This window comes from Chionomys nivalis, chromosome 19 (assembly GCF_950005125.1).
Source record: "Chionomys nivalis chromosome 19, mChiNiv1.1, whole genome shotgun sequence".
NCBI lineage: Eukaryota > Metazoa > Chordata > Mammalia > Rodentia > Cricetidae > Chionomys > Chionomys nivalis.
Window position 1 is genome coordinate 53,019,060 of NC_080104.1, and position 19,923 is coordinate 53,038,982.

The 19,923-nt window shown below is 53.7% G+C and overlaps 1 protein-coding gene across 1 annotated transcript in view; it reads left to right on the plus strand.

Moving 5' to 3' along the window:
* Gnaz (G protein subunit alpha z) overlaps nucleotides 1–19,923 on the plus strand; it is a 49,967-nt gene that overhangs the window by 15,845 nt on the left and 14,199 nt on the right. The window contains exon 2 of the mRNA XM_057751409.1: nucleotides 7,122–8,349. Coding sequence (XP_057607392.1) covers nucleotides 7,627–8,349 — 723 coding nt within the window. The 5' untranslated portion in view covers nucleotides 7,122–7,626. The remainder of the gene's footprint in view (nucleotides 1–7,121; nucleotides 8,350–19,923) is intronic.

Below are 19,923 nucleotides of genomic sequence, written 5' to 3' on the forward strand. Positions count from 1 at the left end.
CTCCACTGTTCAAGAACACATGGATTCCTGAAGAGTCTGCCGGGACCCCAGACAGTGACGAGGCAGTTACAATGTGGGGACAGATCTGCCTGCAGAGAACAGGTCTACAGCTGCGGGGTCTTGGCTTCTGGGGTCTACTTTGTACAGAGAAGGGAAGTAGAACTGGCGAGAGGGCCACACAACGTGAAGACTCCTCCTGTAGTCCGGGCCTGGCTCTGCACAAACCTAACAAGGGCTGCTCCACCTTGGCAGGGAAGGAATCGAGGAACATACGGTCTTGCAGCTGAAGCAGAGAGCACGCATCTAGCAAGGCAGGCGTGAAGGGGCAGGAGAAAATGTTTCCAAATTAAGAGGGCAGGAAACTGGTTATCAGCGGCAGCCGCAGGCACAAGCTTTTCCGCTTTCTTCATTTTCTAAAATAAAGCCATACTGGGTGTCCACTCGGGGACTTCAGTTCCAGGGGTAAGCGAGAGGGTCCAGTATCCATTGGAGTGTTCACTAATGGGTTCATTCATTCTGGGACAGGGCTTACTATATAGTTCAAGCCGGCCCAGAGCTCGTGATCCTCTTGCCTCTGCCTCCTGGGTGCTGGGACCATGTATCTGTAGCCACGGTCTTCTGGGCCCTGCTTCCCCTGGTGACTCCAGCTGCCCAAGGAGGCATGCTGCTGCTGCAGCCCTGGCTTAGTCCAGTACCTTCTCCCCAAGCCCACTGTCTTGACTTCCCTGGGACAAACATCCCTAGAGGCCAGCGCAAAACTACCCACCACTGTTCACGAACACACACAAATGAAATAGATTCATAAAGAATCCTTTCATGGCGTGTACACCACCACACCCAGCCGAGAACTCATGAGAAGAAATGAATGAGCTCCGTTGGCCTGGGGAATCCTCCTGGCTAATGAGTTGGGCAGCCAAAGGCCAGCAGTGTGTGAACAGCCCAGGTGCCAGCCTCAGGGGACCTCAGATGCACTGTTGCTGCCAGTTCTTGCAGACTGCGATACGGCATGGCTGCGGAGCTGAGACTTCCCCTGTTACCTGACAGCCTGGTGTGAAAGAGGGGCCTGGGATCTCAGCTTGCTGCCACTGAGCCACCCGCCCTCTGCCCATTCCACGTTATGGCATGGTAGTTGGGTGCCACGGAAGTGTGGGAGGCAGAAGAGCTGCCACTGACAGGGTAAAAAGTGGGGTGGAGGACATGGGCAGTACTGAGGTTCATCACCACTTGGGGAACACTGGGCCTCCGTGGAAAACTTTAGAATAGGCCAGGGTCAGGCAAGTGCAAGCAGCCCCAGAGTGGCTCCCGTGGGTTAGAAAGAACTTCATGAGAGGGATCCCTGATTCTACCTCAAGACCTGTAACCACTGCAGGGCGGTGGTGGTGCACGCCTTTAATACCAGCACTCGGGAGGCAAAGGCAGGCAGATCTCTGAGTTTGAGGCCAGCCTGGTCTACAAGAGCTAGTTCCAGGACAGGCTCCAAAGCTACAGAGAAACCCTGTCTCAAAAAACCAAAAGACCTGCAACCACATATGCAAGACTGGAGATGCCCCAGGCCAAATTTTTTGCTTGGGGTACAAGACAGTGGGACTCCTGATGCACCCAAGGTGTGTGATGTTTGAGGACGTGGAGTAGCCCACCAGTGTGTTAGGATGTAACCTGGGCCTTGGCTAACCCACATCAGACACTCTAGACCAGTGTTTCTCAACCTTCCTAATGCTGTGACCCTTTAATATAATTCCTCGTGTTGTAGTGACCCCCAACCATAAAATTACTCAATTGCTACCTCATAACTGTAATTCTGCCACTGTTATGAATCGTAACATAAATATCTGATATGCAGGCTATCTGACACATGATCCCCCCAAAGGGGTGGATCTCAAGCCCACAGGTTGAGAACCCCTGCTGTAGACTCAGGCAGGGAGGGGGGTCTTAAGGAAGATGCTTAGCACTGTGATAGATTACAATCACAAACTGAGAGTCCTGGCCTTGGAACCGGAAGGAGCATGGACTTTGAGTAGAGGGTTCCCTGTGCGGGGTCAGGATTTGCATGCTGCGCACGGACGGTCTTTGTGCAGTGGCATGATTGAGGCCAGCATGGAGCTTGTAAAGAACTGGGGGGCCAAAGAAAACCAGCTGCCAAAAACTGCAGGGCAGAGTCATCATGCTATACATGCCTCTGGCTGCATGCATCTGATGGGCTGGGATGGACTTGCCTCTGGCTGCATGCATCTGATGGAGGTTTGGGATGGACTTGCTGATACTGACTGATACAGTGCATGCGTCTGTACTGAGGTCCCACACTCCAAGGAGAGTTGACCGCCCACCCCCAAATGCCTGCTACTTTCGGCATCTCCTCTCCAATAGTGGCTTTTGATTTGCCATCGGATCATCACTCCAGCTGTCCTGCCAGCCTTCTCACGGGTGCCTCAGCCTTTTCACCAACATCTCCTGCATCCTCAGATGCCCACCTGTGCACATCCTCTGCCACTTGCTTGCAATCATTTGTCACCTATTAGGCAGCCAGCCTTACCCACCTTTGCAGACTTGCTGCCTATGTTCTCTACCTTTGACCTTCCCCTCCTAATGGGAGCTCCGTTTTTACAAGAAAGTTTGACACCTTGTCACTCGCTGCTGTTTTTGCCCCGTCTGTGGTCTGACTTTTGTTGTCTTTACCAGAGCAAGTGTAGGGACTCGGTCTTTGTCTTACCCAGTGCAGACAACCCCAAGCTCCAAAGCTGAAAGCCATAGCTTCATAAGCAAGTGTGAGGTAATGCACTGGCTGGTTTTCCCAGCCCCCTTCTCCATTGCACCATAGTTGGTTCCTCTTGCCCATGGCCACCTCGCTTTTAGGGTACCAGGATGCCATGTGGAACTACACACAGACACATCCACCCCATCCCATGGAACAGCTGCGCTGATATTTAATAGAAAACACACACACACATATACACACCATTCTGTCAAACAGCTGCACTGATAATATTTAAGCAGGAGCACACACACAAACATACACATGCACATAAGTGCATACATGTCACTATCACAAACACACATCTGTACACATAGCTTCAGACCATTTTCTTATTTCTCTTGGATGAAGGAAAACCAAGAGCCCAGCTAGGCGTCTCTTCTGCCATGCCCCTCCCCCTTGCCTTGTCCTTTTCTCGTCTCTGCTGAGGCCCTTTGACCACCCCTTAGTGGCTCATCTCTCCTGCCCACACCCACGCATTCCAAACCTTTGTACAAGCCTCTCCCCTCTGTCTAGTACTCCTGTTATTTCTGGCCATACCCAAGGATACTGTGCTGGGTATCACCCCGGGAACCCATGAGCAGTTTCTGGGACAGGGAACATCAAAATATGTGGTCACCCGCTGAGCCTCTACCTCTGGCCTGATGACATCAGGTTCCATTCTGAGATTTGAGGAGTCCCTCAAGACCCACTAAAATCCAGGTAGACTCAGAGGAAGAGCTGACCGAGCCTGACCAGGGTTCCATTTAGAGAACAGCTGGACTTCTGCATCTGTCATCATCCCCCAGTTCCACTGCTAAAAGAATTCTGGGTAGGATCATCAGCATGTTTGCTGCGAGTTTTGGCTATCTGGCACCCTGATGATCTAGCAGAGGATAACTCCACTGTGCCTCACTGTGACAGTTGCTTGCCCATGTAGTTCCCATGACACAAACTCACTGCCTGACCACAGTTTCCCCTTTATTCTCTTATTGTCCCCTAGCAACCAATGCCCACTTATCAAGAAGCAGCTGACCAGCCCTTGGCTCTGGGTTTCTAGACAGCAACAGATAGGGCTCCCAGATGGCAGCCCACTGCCCCCCACCATGCTCTCCCAGTTCCCCTGCAGCCTCGTGGCGATGAAACACATTTCCTGGAATTCAGATCACAAGTCCATAAACAGAGAAACTCCTTCGCCCGCCACTTGAGACCCAAGGCCAGGCTGCTTCTCTTCATTCTCAAGATCCAGTGCTGCGGAGGGGGTCGCCAAGGCAGGAACAGGATGGACAGTTAGGGTTGGACTGTGCCCCGTCTGCTCACAGCCACTCTCTCCTCGATTCACAGCTGTCCATCTTTCTCCCGCACCACAGTTTCACCAGCCGTAGGGAGACCTGCGCCTGGCAGGAGACACTGCAGAGCAGCCAGAGTGCGGTAGTAGCTGCAGCGTGGCAGGGAGGTACCTCACACGTGTGAGCTGACCTACAAAGAGCAGGCAGACGTCCAGCAAGAGACACCTACAGCAGGAGTAGCCAAGGAGAGCAAGCAGGACCTGAAGGGCTCCCCAGGGCCACACTGTGGGAGGGGCAGGGCCAGATAGGTGTCCACCGCCAGGAAGTAGACAGGCTCTTCTATTCAGATACGACTCTGGACCAAGGCAGGGGGCTGTCCTACCATCCCTCAGGAATCGTGACTCTGGGGTCCCCTACCTAGAGTAGGGGTCACCTATCTTGACTAGACTGTGCTGATAGTATCGTAGCTGAAACCTGTCCCGAGGATCCTGCTTGTCTTGGCAGCAGACACTTTGGGGGGCTCATTTAGCAGCTCCACATTTTCCAGATGACCTTTGCCACTAATGCCATCCAGATAAAGGAGAACTGGCTGGTGAGGCCTAGCTATTCCTTTGACTTTGAAAATACCGAAGAATATGATCTTAGCAAGGAACGCCTTCAGCCCAACCTCAGGAAGGAGGGTGTTGTCCATCATGCTGCCATGAAGTTGTGTTGGCTCCAGAGCTCCCCCCATTACTTCCCACAATGCTCCCCTTTAGTGCTCCCTCCTAGTGCTCCCTCCAGTTCCTCCCCCAGCATCTGCTAGAAAGGCATCTTCCTGGAAAGACACCCGCACACACACAGCAGGCTAAAGGTGGTACACACCTTTGTACCCTGGGGTCATCAGTGTGGACTTTTGCCTGCTCACAGACCATGAAGAGAGAGGCTCAGGCAAGCGCTAGTGTGATGAGAGACAGGGCCTTATCGACGCCATGACATTTGCTTACAAACCCCTTTACCTAAGGAAAGTTCACGAAAGGAAATGTAGGTGATGGGTAAAATGCACAGCAGGGACTCCCCTGGAACTCCATACTGCTGGGAAGTGGCTCCCGGACCTTTACCTCCTACACAGACACACAGGAGTGTGGCTCCAGTGTCCACGTGAGCGTGTGTTGTTTGTGTGCCACCACTGAGCGCATGCTGCCCAAGGCTTCCGTTCTCAGACGTCTCAAGATGGTCTGAATGACATCTAATCACCTAGGGTGTCTCTGGCACATTCCATGGCTGCTTAGGCGGTGGGACTGCAGAGACGTGGAGACTTCCTTTCACCTCGCCTTCTCTCCCTGTCTCCTACTCCAGCACCTGCCCCGGGGCAGGGAGATGGGGGAGCTGTGCACTGAGCACCACCCTGCTCATGGCAGAGCTAAAGCCAGGGCAGGCTGCTGGCTTCGTAGTCTTTGCCAGGGGAAGAGCGCAGGCAGCATCAGCATGGAAGGTCCTGCCTGTCACACGGCAGCTGAGGGCCGCTGTGGAGGCAGAAGTGTGGTGGGGGGGGGTAATGGAGTCTGGCTGAGGAGGTATTACCATGACGATGTCCCCGGAGACTGAAAAGTTGGGTGGTGGCTGCTATTGGCTGATACTTGCAGAGTACCAGGGTCTGTCTGTGCTAGATGTTCTACCCCTCCCATATATCAGTGAGCATGAGGGGCAAGCTCAGAGATGTAGAGTGAATTACCCAAGGTGCTGAGAGACAGCAGAGTACCTGGTCAAAAGCCGTGTGAAGAGATTTACACCTTGAAGACTAAAGGCCACAGCCACTGGAGAAAGTCAGAACCGTGGGTCTAGTGTGGGTAGGAGAAAGAGACATAGCATGGGGGTTGGGCTGCCATTTCCCAAGGGTCCAAGTCAGATGGGTAAGGAGTATGTGGGTGGTCGGATGGTTGGGTCTCATGCTGCTCACACATAAGAGTGGAGGCAGAGAGAGGCCCTTGCCTAGATTAGGAACTCCGTCTGCCTTGGGTCTTCTACCCCAGAGCCTGCTATCAGGGAAGGGGACATTCGATCGGTTATAATGTACCCACAGCACCATAGCCAAGCAAAGACAGATCAGAGGAAAGAAAGCAAGAGCTGTGTCATGGCAGCGGGCCACCCTCGGCTCCCAGTCAGAGGCAGAACTGAGCCCCCTGCTGGAGGAGACCTGCCCCAGCCATCCAGCAGGTTGTTATGGAGGAATCTCATAGGTAACCTTCCCCCTGGTGGTCAACAGGTGTCACTGGCTCCAGCTGTGAGTCCAGCTGTTCCTCGTTAGCACCATAGCCTGGATAGGATCTGTGAAAGATTCACCCTGAACCTAGATAGGACGGAAACAGAGCAGCCACGCCTGGACTCTGCAGTGCCCAGTTCTCTGAGAGTCTCCCTATCCTCTCCTGCCTCCCTAGACAGATTATCACCATATTGCCCTGATTGGCAGGCCTTGGCCACTCCTCAAAACCTCTGCCTAGCTATTGCATACTCAGGACCCTGTGGTACCCCCACCTGTTGATCCTCCGCCCCCCCCCACCAGAAGGGACAGTGGGGCCGGAGTCTGTCCTGACACACTGCACACACTCTATGCATCTGGCTCTACCACAAAGGTGGCCCTGGGTCTAAAGGCACGAAAGTTGGGAGATCCCCAGTTTCCCTGACTTCATTAAGGCAGGGACAAGGCCAAGACTACACTGCAAAGCAGAGTGGGGATGAGCTCCCGCCGTGTCCTGGAATGGTGGACAGCCACAGGGGGTCATTCTGTGGAGCCCAAGTCAGAAACACAGACTCAGCGGACTGGTCAGCCAGGTCTGGGAGGCAGGAAGGCGTGGCAAAAGTGAATCCAGCATGGGGGCTGCAGGCAAGAGCTGTGCATGGCTCGCTCCTGTCCGACCTGCACCTGGCGTCAAGCAGATCAGCGGAGTGGAAGGCTTCGGCCAAGCATATTTGTTTTGGTGTGGGTTGGGCACTGGCCCTGAAGTACCTAAGGGGCTGGGAGTTGAACTGTTCTGCTGTTTGCTGAGGCCCTGTGGCTGATCCCTTTCCCCATCCAGCCTGAGGTGGGCCCAGGAGATAGCTCATGCTGTTCTCTTTTTCGTCAGGTGAAGGGCCGGATGCAAGGCAGGGAGCCGGAGCAGCCCGAGGCAGGGGGGCCTCAGGGAGCGCTGGGCCCTCCAGCCGTGCTTAGAAGCATCGCCACAGCAACCAGCGACCAGACAGCAGTAGCCTGAGCAGACACTGCCTAGGCAGACGCAAGCGGACAGCTTCCTACCGTGGCAAATACAGGGAATGACTACGGCAAATCAGGCCACACTGCTGACAAGGGAGGTGGAGTGTCACTAGAGGGGAGGGTGTGGTCTCTGCCCCGCTGCACTGAGCGCCATGCCCACAGGAGAAGAGGTGCTGGGGCAGGGATTGCAGTGTGACACGGCCTTGCCCCAAAGCGGGTGCTGAGTACTCCCGGGTCAGCTGTCTCTCCTGTCTGCCTGTCACGCCAGCCCACATTTGCACCATCCCTCACTGTGACCATTCTGTTTGTTGGCAAAAGGGGGAGAGGCACCCATCCTGTGCTCTGTATCGGGGGGCCTGCTGCTGTCAGACCAGACCATGGGATGTCGGCAAAGCTCAGAGGAAAAAGAGGCAGCGCGGCGGTCCCGGAGAATTGACCGCCACCTGCGCTCAGAAAGTCAGCGGCAGCGCCGGGAAATCAAACTCCTCCTGCTGGGCACCAGCAACTCGGGCAAGAGCACCATCGTCAAGCAGATGAAGATCATCCACAGTGGCGGCTTCAACCTGGAGGCCTGCAAGGAGTACAAGCCCCTCATCATCTACAATGCCATCGACTCACTGACCCGTATCATTCGGGCCCTCGCTGCCCTTAAGATCGATTTCCACAACCCGGACCGTGCCTACGATGCCGTGCAGCTGTTTGCACTGACTGGCCCGGCAGAGAGCAAGGGTGAGATTACACCCGAGCTGCTGGGCGTCATGCGCCGGCTGTGGGCCGACCCTGGGGCTCAGGCCTGCTTCGGCCGCTCGAGTGAGTACCACTTGGAGGACAACGCAGCCTACTACCTGAATGACCTGGAGCGCATCGCAGCACCCGACTACATCCCCACGGTAGAGGACATCCTACGCTCTCGGGACATGACCACGGGCATCGTGGAAAACAAGTTCACCTTCAAGGAGCTCACGTTCAAGATGGTGGACGTGGGCGGCCAGAGGTCAGAGCGCAAAAAATGGATCCACTGTTTTGAGGGCGTCACTGCCATCATCTTCTGTGTGGAGCTCAGTGGCTATGACCTGAAGCTCTATGAGGATAACCAGACGGTGAGTAAAAGCCTGGGTTCCTACTGTTTGTTCCTGGGAAGCAGATGGACTCGTGTGAGCCAAGAGAGGCTTCGCCCAGAACCGGTACTGAGCCTCACCCGGCCACATGGATCCATTAGTGGTTCCGTGAGATGGGGTGAACACACCCCTTGTTCTGTGCTCATGGGAGTGTGCTTTGGAGCATGGTGAGTGTACAGATGCCACAAGGCTTCGGGGGCACTTCTGTCAAGTTGTGAAAGTCATGCTGGTACCCCATAAGAGCTCAGCTTCCCATGACTCCCCCAGCCTCAGGAGCGTCACTTTGACCTAGTTGACACATTCCACAAAACACCACACCCCTAGGCCCCACAGAGCTCACCAGGCAGGACCCCCCAACCCATATCAACTCTGACTACCCTCCCCCAGCTACGGATGGAACTCTGGAACTTCCCTTGTAGTGCTTGGCTTCACTGCCCAGGTTTCCAGGTCACCCCAGCCTCAGTTCAGTGAATAGGTTGTGCCTGTGCCACATGCTGAGGACATGGACGGCAGGGCCTGGCTGGACATCCCTGGTGGTCTGTGTGGCAGTCTAGCAAACCATTAAGCTCCTACCAGCACCACATAACATGTAGGTCCTGAGAACAGCAACACGGTTCCTTCTTGATGCGAAGAGGCTAGCAGGTGATCTGGTTAAGAAGGGTTAAATCCAAGGGGCCGGGACCTGGCGTTGGGCTTAGGGAATAGGCTGTGGGGTTCTCATTGATCTTCTTTGAGTCCCTTATCCTAGGCCTAAAACCAGTGTGTGAGAAGGGATGCCAGAGAAGCAACCGGAAGGAGACCTAGGTCCAGTGGCTAGCTGGCAGTGCTTGATAAAGGGGGTGAGGGGAACTTTTGAAGAAACTGGGAAGCAAACGTAGGCCTTTTGCATGGAAGGGGTCACCAGCATGCTCGGATCCAACTGAGGCAGAAGGTGAGGTGCCCGAGCTACCTACACTCTCCCCAGGAATGGCAGTCGTGGGAGCCTGTTAGTCAGACAGATGGTAGTGGTCTGCCCTGGGAATGAATTCCCTCTACCAGGCAGGAGCACTGAACAAATACCAAGAGCCTCCCTTTACAGCCTCTGAGAGTCTGAGTGGGGTTGTGGATGCCTGGAACTGTGGTACCTAGGGGAAGGTATTGATGCCAGGAGGATTCTGTGGGCACACAACGTCCACCATGCTATGAGACAAGTGTCCAGCCTCTCCACTTTGGAACTCTGGTCTCTGGGCTCAGTGGCAAGGATGATCCAGTTAAGGCAAGTGACGACAATTCTTTGAGTTCACCCAAGGACTCTAACTTTGGGCCTATGTCCCCCAAAGGTGTCTATGAAGGACTGAAGGCTCTGGCCACAGCTCTGGATGTCTGAGTGTTCTGGCCATAGTGAGAGCCTGTAGCCTGATCAGAGACCATGAAGACAGAGAGGCAGGGCTCTCTTCCCCTCCCCTTCAGCATCCGGGTACCCTGGGGACTGTGTCAGGCATTGATACTATTCCCAGTGAGTAAGGTGATAAGCTATAGATGTAGGTGGCCCTGTTGCCCCCTGTGATCTACCTTGTGCCCAGGCTGTGTCTGTCTAGGAGTGAGCCTTCTTCGGTGTTCCCATCCGTCCAACTTTTCTGGCTGTTCCATTTCAGCAACATATGTGATTCTAACTAGAAGTGGCATCCTAACAGAGGAGAGAGCATGACCTGAGACCAGAGTCTGAGGTTGACCCAGATGTCAGGCAAGGAAAGCACAGTGTCGGGGGTTGGTTGTGGGAACAGTATGGTGGAAGGCTGGCCAGCCATGCTGGTGTTGCTCACCACAGAGGCTCCTGTAATTTCTCTACATGTCTGCTGGCAAGAAAATGCTCACAGATCTCGGGCTTGGATCTGATGGCCTCATCTACCATCCCCGGGACAAGCATGGCACATTCCCTCAGGACCAGGCTCCCAGTCCCATCTCTTGCAGGCTTTGCCCACAAGTGTACTGGATCCCTAGACAGGATGCTTGGTCCCTGAGTTTCCTGACCCCCTCTGCCCCCTCTGAATCTGTCATCAAAAGCAGCCCCAAGCTTTCCCGGCTCTGCCTGGCCTTTACCTGCCACTGTGTCACCTCTCTTCTCTGTGCGTGCTGTCTATGGCTTCTGCTTGCAGCAGCTCTCCATCCTTCCCACAGTTCACAGCCATCCTGCCTGGTCCCTCCCTTTCTGCTCATCAGGACAAGAACTCATCTCAGGCAGAACTTCACTGGATGCCTTCTCCGGCCATAGCCTGGAGTCTGTACACTCCTCTCTGAGTAGTTTGTAACACGTGGAAGCAAGGTGCTCCTGAGAATAGGCCCTGGGAGCACTGAGTGGGGCTCTGTGGCCTCGTATCTCTAGCCCTCTTTCAGGCCCATCCCTGGGGGAATTTCAGTGAGGCCCTTGCTCACCTCCGGCAGAAACCAGGCTGAAGTCTACCAGGGCATCTCCTAAAGGGAGGGCTTTACAGCTGAGCCTACACACACACAAATTTATTCTCATTCATTTCTCTCCCTCTCTCCCTCCCCCTTCTCCTCCCTCTTTCTCTCCCCCTCTCCCCTTACCTCCTCCATCCCTTATGCTCCCCCTCTCCCCCCTTCTCTCTCTCTCTCTCTCTGTCTCTCTCTCTGTCTCTCTCTCTGTCTCTCTCTCTCTCTCTCTCTCTCTCTCTTCCCATGGGCCTGAGGAAGTAGTGTTGCTCACCAGAAAAGGAAATTTTTGATGACAAACTCTAGCAAAGCTGGGAATTCACTGGATTCCAAATGCTTCTGACCTTTCATGCTCCACCAGTAATATCTGACGATAAAAACAAACAGGCCGCTAAGGAAAGACAGTGCCCTCCTCTCGTCCCTCCCACCCGCTGCCCTGCTGGTGCCAACAGTGAGCACCTCTCACCTCTCCCTTCAGCCAGATACCGAGCCTGGGCTTCCACCAGCTGCCTCCTCCCCCTCCCGGAATGCCCTGTGAGTCCCAGCCCCAACAAGGACTCGACCCAGAACGGACCACACTACTTTTTGCAAAAGCTCAATGAAGTTTGGGGCCTGTGCCAAGGCTGTGTACACCACTCGTCAGAGCTCTCCTTCCCTGTTCAGCTCCAAGGCCCTCTCGCCTTTCCTCTCACAGAGGCTGTGGTATCCCTCCCATCCCCATGCCTGGAGAAGGAGCCATTGCCCCACCCCCACCCCCAGCCCGCCTGCTGGTTTCTGCGTCAGCAGTGTTGCCAAGGAGAGCTTCAGCATCTCCAGACTTCTGGGCGCGCCAGGGCTGCAGTGAGCACAGGGCGGCAGCACCTTGGAGGTGCGGGTTTCCAGGACATCCGTGGAGTGCAGCAGGCACATACGAGGAACCATGCCGTGTGTGCCCACCATTCATACACTCATCTCCAGGATCTGACAGGTCTTCAGCCCGTCCGAGTCTCCAGCCTCCTTGGCAACCTTGACAGGCGGCTGCAGACTCCAAACCTAGGTGGGCTTTCCAGTGCCATCTGGTGAGCTCCCAGATGCCACCAGAGGTGGAACACATCCCAGGGACATGTGGGGATTTCTCCTGTGTGCCACCCCCTGACTGATCTGGTGAGCCAGCCAGCGGAACTCAACTGCCCACCTGCCTCACACCCTCCCATCTGGGGATTTTTCACGGAGCCAGCTCCAGGGCTCAGACAGACAGGGGAGAGGCCTTGTCCTCCTCAGATAACAGATGCAGGTCACTCGGGGGCCACCGGATTGGGAACTAGGAATAAAACAGCCCTAGCAGCCCATGTGGTACCATGACCATGGCTGTGACCTGTGAGAGCCCTCACAGCACCCCAGGTCCTGTGGAAGCGGAAGGAAGCAGACAGCTGCCATCTCGCCTCTCCCTTTGCAGATCAGCTAATGGACACCGGAAGCCACTTAAGGGTAGAGGGACACTTTAGAAGAGACAGATTAAAAGGCATGGCTGTAAAGTGCCAAATGTTCTCATAGAGAAACCCACAGAGAGCTCACCACCCCGAGTCCCGCAGTGCCCTGCTGTGTGTCTGCTGGGCTGATACAAGGCCTGATTGGGGTGGGAGCACTAGGAATGAGCGAATATAAGCCAACTTCTGACAGCACGGAGTTGATTGGCACAAGGGGGGCAGTCTTATATGGCGACTGCATAATTCTCATAAGCCACCTGCCCCTTTTCCAGAGCTAATGGGCGTAGTTACCAGGGCTGTTCCCCCATTTGCTCCCATGTGGGATCAGTGGTGACCACGTGAGTCCCACAATTTCGGCCGAGCTTCAGTGAGGCTCACCACAGAGAGGTCTCATGCTCACCAGGCAGATAGCTGGTCAACAGAATCGAGGAGACCAGCCAGATGCGGACTATTACTTTGGGCTGAAGGGCAAGTTCTGCAGGTAGGAGAGTCTACAGCAGCTACATTCCAGGCAGATAACCTAGACCAGCCCCTTGTCTAGGTCCAGGTTCCTAGGACAGCAGCCCTGTCTAGACCCAACATTCCCAGGGCAGGCCAGCATTCACATGGCCTACTATATTATGGCCGTAGTGGGCATTCAATCGTCTCTGTGGAGTGGGTAGGAGGCAGGAAGGCATGAGAAGAGCTAGAGACCGAGGACCCCACTTTAGCTTTCCTGAGGGAGACCCCATGGATGCTGACTCTTAGTGGGTGCCCCAAAGGAAGGAAAGCATCTGTAGGACTGTCCTGAAAACACAGTATGGACCTGCCACTGTGTTTTAAAGCCACCATGGGCTTTGCCATGTGTAGACTGAAAGGAGGCATGTTCAGTTTCTTTTCAATGGAGTTTAAGTCAAGTGTAGTAGCTCACACCTGTGATCTTAGCTGGGGCAGGAGGATTATCTTGCATTCAGGGCCTGCCTGGGTTCTAATATCAGGGTTTTTTTCATGTGTCTGTGTGTATCACGCACATGCCTGGTGCTGTCAGAGGTCACAATAGGCAGCAAAGTCCCTGGCACTGAAGTCGTAGATAGTTGTGAGCCACCAGATGGGTGCTGGGAACTGAACCTGGTGTCTCTGCGAGAGCAGCAAGTGCTCTTGACCATTGAGCTGCCTCTCCAGCTCCTCAAAACAAAGTGTCTTAAAGAATGTAAACCTAGCAATCAAGAGGCTAAAGCGGGATTACAAGTTAAAGGCCAACCTGGAAAAAAATAGTTAAGCATTTCATTAAAATCTAATTAAAAGGCATGACGACACACACCTTTAATCCCAGCACTCAGGAGGCAGAGGCAGGTGGAGCTCTGTGAGATGGGGGCCAGCCTGGTCTACAGAGTGAGACCCTGCCTCCAAAAAGATGCTCCAAAAAAAGGAGCGCAAGGTGCCTGTGGTAAGGCGGGGATAATGGAACAGCTTACATCTGGCCACAGGAAGAAGCTCCAAATGGGAGAGAGCCAGATGTGGACGACGCCCCTCTCTTAGCATGCACAGACTAGATCGCAAGGGACCTTACAGGTTACTTAGTGTGCTTAACCAGGCAGTTTTTCAGAGGAAGAATGTACAGGAGTATCTGCATCACGTGTCCCGGTACTGACAGAGTAACTTGAGAGGAAAGACCGATGCTTGCCTCACGTTCCAGAGTGCACAGTCTGCCATCACACGGATGGCGACTAAGGGAGCAGGAGACTGCAGAACAGCTTGTTCACATCTTGGCAGGTCCCACCTTCGGGGCCTACCCAACCAGCCACCAACCCCTGCTAGTTAAGCCATAATCCGAAGGGTTCCGCAACCTCCTAACAGCCTGGCCAGCCAGGGATTAAACTGTATAGTACACGTGCCTGTGATACATCTACTCAAGCCATCGCCTTCCCCTGTCGGTCCCACGTCACATGGGAGACCTGAGTGACTTTCTGGGCTGACCTGCTTCCTAACAATCAGCAGCAGGACCTTGGGAGTCCTCAGCGCAGTGTGTCTGTCCCCACTCTGCCTCCTTCTCCTGACCCAGTTTAGGGACACAGCTCCAGCAGTAGGGCCTAGTGTTTAGAACCACGCCGGAGAGGCTTGTGGACCACACACAGTTCATTTATGACGTCCACAAATCATGACCCTGGGATGACAGAGACGGGAACTCAGACCTTGTGGGGTAGCATGGCAGGGGGGCTTGGGTCTCAAGGACTGGTGGCCCCCTGGATGGCCCAGCCCTCAGAGACCCTACAGAAATAGTCGTGAGCAGGACTCAGCTGTCCATACTGTCTGCCTGGGCAGTGCGGGGAGGTGGAATCTGTTCTCCTAGGACCCCAGGCTTCACCTAAGCCTCAGCAGTGTGCTCTCTTCAGCCTGTGACGGGGAGAGGTAGAAATTGGAGAACACCCTGGCATAAGGCCTTTGGGCTTGCCAAATGGCATTTCAGATACTTGTGCTGAGACCTCCATCTGCTCTCAGAGACACATAAGCTATAAACACCCATGTCAACAGCACCTTCTCACAGCCCTCTTTCCTTGTCCTGCTGGGTGCTTCCAAGGACAAGTCCATTCCATTAGTCCCCTTTGTACAATGGCTTCTTGTTCTTGGTGGGTCCTTAGCAGGCCCTGGCCGTTAGATTTAGGGCTTACTTCTCGGTACACTTCGTTGCCTTCTACACTAGAAATGCCTTCATGGTACAGCTCTGCACACCTGGCATGACCTTTTCATTCATGTATCACGCCTTCATTGCATCCTTGTGAACCTGGCTGTGTAATTCAGCTGATTCTTCCCATAATGACTGATCGTGTGTCCCACAGTGTCACTAGAAACCATTCCTTGGATACAGTCCCAGGATGCCAGCTCTTATCAGCCCATCATTTCCACCACAGTAGCCCTCCTATACCTTTACAGAATGCACAGCAAGACAAGCACTGTGGTCTTGGCTCTCCAAGACTGTTGACCACAGCAGAATGACAGCCAGCTTACGCCCTGGCTTGGGTGGGAAGGGGCTCCCTTCCAACTTGGCTTTCTTAGTGCTGATCAGTTTTAAGGAAGGGAGGCAAGTACCTGTCCCAGGTACTCACTTCCTTGTAGAGGAGCATGTCCTAACAGCCCTCTGTATGCCAGTCCAGCTTTTACCAGCTTGCCAGCGTTAACCCTTGGTCATCGGGAAATTTCGAGCTGTCTGACGACATAGTGCTAGCTTCAGATCAGCTGGGTGTCAGTAATTACATCACAGAAATCGACCGGCCCTACCCAGCAGTCCCATTTCCCATCCCCACCCAGCCCGCTGCTATTGACCAACAGTCTACAGACAGAGCACCCTAGTGGGTAGATGCTGCCAAGGGCCAGCCTCGGCGGATGATGACTGAGAAGAGTCATCTCACAGGCTCTTGAGGAGCAGAGCGGTGTGGCTTGTCTGCACCTCCTCCATGCTTCCTTGGTAATTCCCCCTACCCCCCGACCACATGCCATTTCTATTGATACCATCCTGCTGGAGAAAGATCATTTGCCGGAGGATCATCAACTCCACGCTTGAGCCTTGCTGCTGTTCCCTTTCCACAGATTTACAAGAACTCTACTCCATAGAGAAACAGCTGTAGAACTGAGCATTGCTCTCTCTCTGTAAGCCAACCTGAGCAGAGACCCGTCAGCTCAAGCTGGGCCCATTGCCCACCCTCCATCCCAGAGAGAACCACGTCCTGAGGCATTATTCATGAAAGTAGTCACCTAGAAGGTGCAGTCCCCCAGCCCGGTGAGCTCACAGAGTAAGGACATAGCAGTCATCATGGTCTTCCTCTCTGAGTGATGAGGACATGGCCTTAAGGAGCCCCTGGGCGGGTCTGTGGGTACCCTCTGAAACAGCTGGCCTGGACCAGAGAAGTCAGGAGGGGCACTTCTGCCTTGTCAACTGCTTGCATGAAAGTGGGGGGGGGGGCAGAAATCAGCAACAGGGCCTGAAGAGACTGGGACAAAGGTCAAATGGCATTCTGATCTGAACCATAGAGAACCCAGTCCCAGACCTGTGGGGTAGTGCTGGGGCAGCCGGCAAAGGCAGAAACCAAGCGACAGCTGTTTGGGGCTGTGCATGGCACAGCTCTGTAGATGGCACCCTGTCCTGAGGCTGAGGAATGTCGAAGTGGGACAAAGTCCCCAGCATTGCATCTCATCCTGGCCCTGCCAGGAGCAAGAGGTGTAGTCCAGATATACTGTGATGCAGAGCCAGGCATGGTGTGGTTTCAGCCCCCGGGCTGAGCTCCCTTGCCGCCAGAGCAGTAATCACGCCGGGTACTCAGAGAGACGCCCTGCTCTGAGCTGTACCGAGAGAGTCAAGGCAGAGTAGCATCTGCCTCCCGTCCACTTGCCGTCCTGACCAGTGGGTAATTAATTTCCTGAGCGCATTAGTTCTGCTCATTAATGTACACATCAGAATGGCTCTGGGGTTTAAGACACAGATTATTATTGTTTTAAGGGATTTGTCTAATCTAGGAGCTGAAAAAACAATTTTCCCACTGGACAAGAACTGACTCTGAGGTGGTGAAGGCAAGGTCTGGGGTCTCACTGGCTTGGGGCAGGGGCCCTGGAGGGTCAGGATAGGTATGAGGTCTGCCCCACCCGAGAGAGTTCCTTGACTGGCCTTGAAGAATGGTCAGGACACATAGGTCCACCCTACTGGGCAGAAAGGCTTCTGTACTGACAGGACAGTCCCTTCTTTGCCCCTCTATGAGGCTCCCTGGAGATCTACAGGAGACACTCGTTGTTAGTAAGGGCATAATGATAGGCGCCCCTTCTCTCTGGGCATGCTCTGAATTAGGCAGAGGGCAAATTCTGGCTAGTGTAATAACACTACTATATGCCCAAGTTCCTGTCCTAAGGTCCCCAGCCCTAGGGCCATAGCCTTACACAACTTTTCCTGCCCACTTGTGCGCCTGGAAGAAGCTTGCCCCGCTCTGCTGGTGGGCTAGATATCCTGATCCAGCATCCTAAAACAGGAGGTTCAAATTCTCCAGGGCAGTTTGGCCTAGGCAGAGCATGACCATGGGTGGGTCCCCTCCCCACAGGACACCTGCCTCCCTTGAGTAGTGGCAAGTAGAACTGAATAAGTGTGATCTTCTGTTTGCTCACCCTCAAAAACTACAAGCTCTGGACTGTGTGTCCTACCTGGAAGAACTCTGGGCCTTCATGTTGTGTGGGTCAAAACACCGCTCCATCTCAGGAACCTGAAAGCCTCATCTGCCTCCGTTCCTGCCCTTACCTATGATTGTGCTGTGTTTGGTTGAGCCTGTCCTCTCAGAGTAGGCAGAGAGGAGAAAGCAAGTGGAACCTCAGGGTACCACTCAAGCTAGGCCACAGTCTAGGTGAAAGTAGCATTCTGAAAATGACTTAGGAGCAAGCCATGGTTTCAATATGGCTTTCCAGCCCCAGCAAGCAAGGCAAACTAAAGAGAAATGATCAGGCCTGAAAGGCTCTGGGCAGAGCACCTGCCTCTCTTTGAGGCTCACCTGTCCAAAGACAGGAAGCAAGAGCGTGTCAGCAGAGTTGGATGCTGCCCCAGCTCCAGGGTAATAACCTTAGCACAGATCAGCTCACCCTACCTTTGTGACTGAAAATGAGAAAGGTTCGTAGCAGATGTAGACAGAAAGCCTGTGATTAGCACTTTGCTTTGACATAGCCATGGACCACTTAAAGTCTCAACATAGAAACTCGTAGTCATTGCCTGCTCTAACTCAGGCCTGTAGCCTAGCAGGAGGCTCTACATGACCCAGTCTGGACTTAGCAGGACTGAGGCCATACTCTGCTGAGCAGCCTGGACTATAGACCTGTTCTCACCACGTGCTGTGGCTGCTCCGCCCTGGGCCCTGTTGTCAGGGCATCCATGTTGTGTGTCTTCCAGAGCTTAGAGGTCATCGGTGGCCTCTCCTGACACGGCCCTATTGAAACTCTTTCCCTGACCCGCTTATGTCCAGATCATCCCAGAATACTCTGAGTGACAGCCTTGTCATCGGATCCTGGTGATTCCTTATCCTAGACTGCACCAGCCTGAGTGGTACCCCGGGGTTTCTCTTGCTCTCCGACACACGGTCTGCTCTGGAAGGATTGGGTCACACAGTGGTTAAACTCAGGACGAACAGGATTGGAGGTGGGCTAGGTATTTGGGTGGCACCCAGGATGAAGTATTTCCTGACTGAAAACAGCTTGAAGCCTGAGAGCTCCTCCAGGAAAAGTGTGTGGGCTCAGGACCTCGCCAGTAAGCCAGGATGAGAATGGTGTCCGGTAAATAAGCTGAGAGGCCTCAGAAGATACTGACTTGGATGAGTTTTGTCACGTGCTAAGAACCATGGAGCACATCCATGGTAGCAGCCACATTACATGGAGGGAGCTTTCTCTTCTCATCTGTTTTTTGTTGTTGTTTTGTTTTGTTAATTACTGCTCGTGGCCTAATGACCTACTCTGCGGTTCTTAAAATATTCCAGAAGGTGGCAGCCTGCGATATAATCATGACATCCTAAGGCATGGCCTTAAGACCAAGCCTTGATCACTGTCCAGAAAGCCAAGAGTCTGACTTCAGGGTTGGCCCAGGTACCTTTCCTGAGGACTGCGGCCCAGAGAAAAAACAAAACAGCGCAGGAGCCCTTGGTTTATGGCCACCACAGGTATGACAGTCCCTGCCACTGTAAACACTCGGGGGGTGAACCTACCATGCATCAGAATTCCTGCACGACCTGGCTTCTCTGCCTGTGTGTGGACCATGCATCAGAATTCCTGCATGACCTGGTTTCTCTGCCTGTGTGTGGACCATGCATCAGAATTCCTGCACGACCTGGCTTCTCTGCCTGTGTGTGGACCAATCATTGGCCAGGAATGTGGAAGTTGTTTCCTCTTCTAGAGCAAGAAATCAGGAAAGGCAGGAAGGCTCGTCCTTGGTACTTCCATCCTGCTGTGTGCTCTGGAGGTTCCTCTGAAAAGACAGCTTTAAAGCTGAGGTCTCCTAAAGGAGTGTAGGAGCCAGACAGGTCCAGGACACCATGGGAAGGCTCACAAAGTCAACTAACCTAGGCTCATAGGGGCTCGTGGAGACTGAACCAACAACCAGGGAGCCTGCCTGGGACTGACGTAGGCACTCTGCACATATGTGTTCAGTTGTGTAGCTTGGTCCTCTAATGGGACTCCTAACAGTGGGAACAGGGGTTGTCTCTTGACTCTTTTACTGACTTTTGGGACCATGCTCCTCATACTCATAAGGTCTTGCCCAGCCTTAACACATGGGAAGGTGCTTAGTCTTACTGCAACTTGATATGCCATGTTTTGTTGATACTCTCAGAGACTTGCCCTTTCCTGGATGGAGATGAAAGAAGAGGAGATTGGGGGATGGGGTTATGAGGTGTGTGGGAGAAGGACTTGGAGGGGAGGATAGGGAAGGCTGTGGCTGGGATACATGAATTAAGAAAAATAAATAAGCTGAGGTCTCCTACCAACTCATTGTACCTAGAGCTAGGCAGCTGCTCCATTCAGGGCAGGATACAGTCGGCTCCTCTGCACACATAGTAATGGATGCTGGAGTCAGGAGCAAACATCCCAGGTTTCAGGCCCCTATTCTAGTCTTACCAGAGACGCAGAGAGTAAGTTACATCTGGCTTCTCTGACGCCTTATACGTTCTTC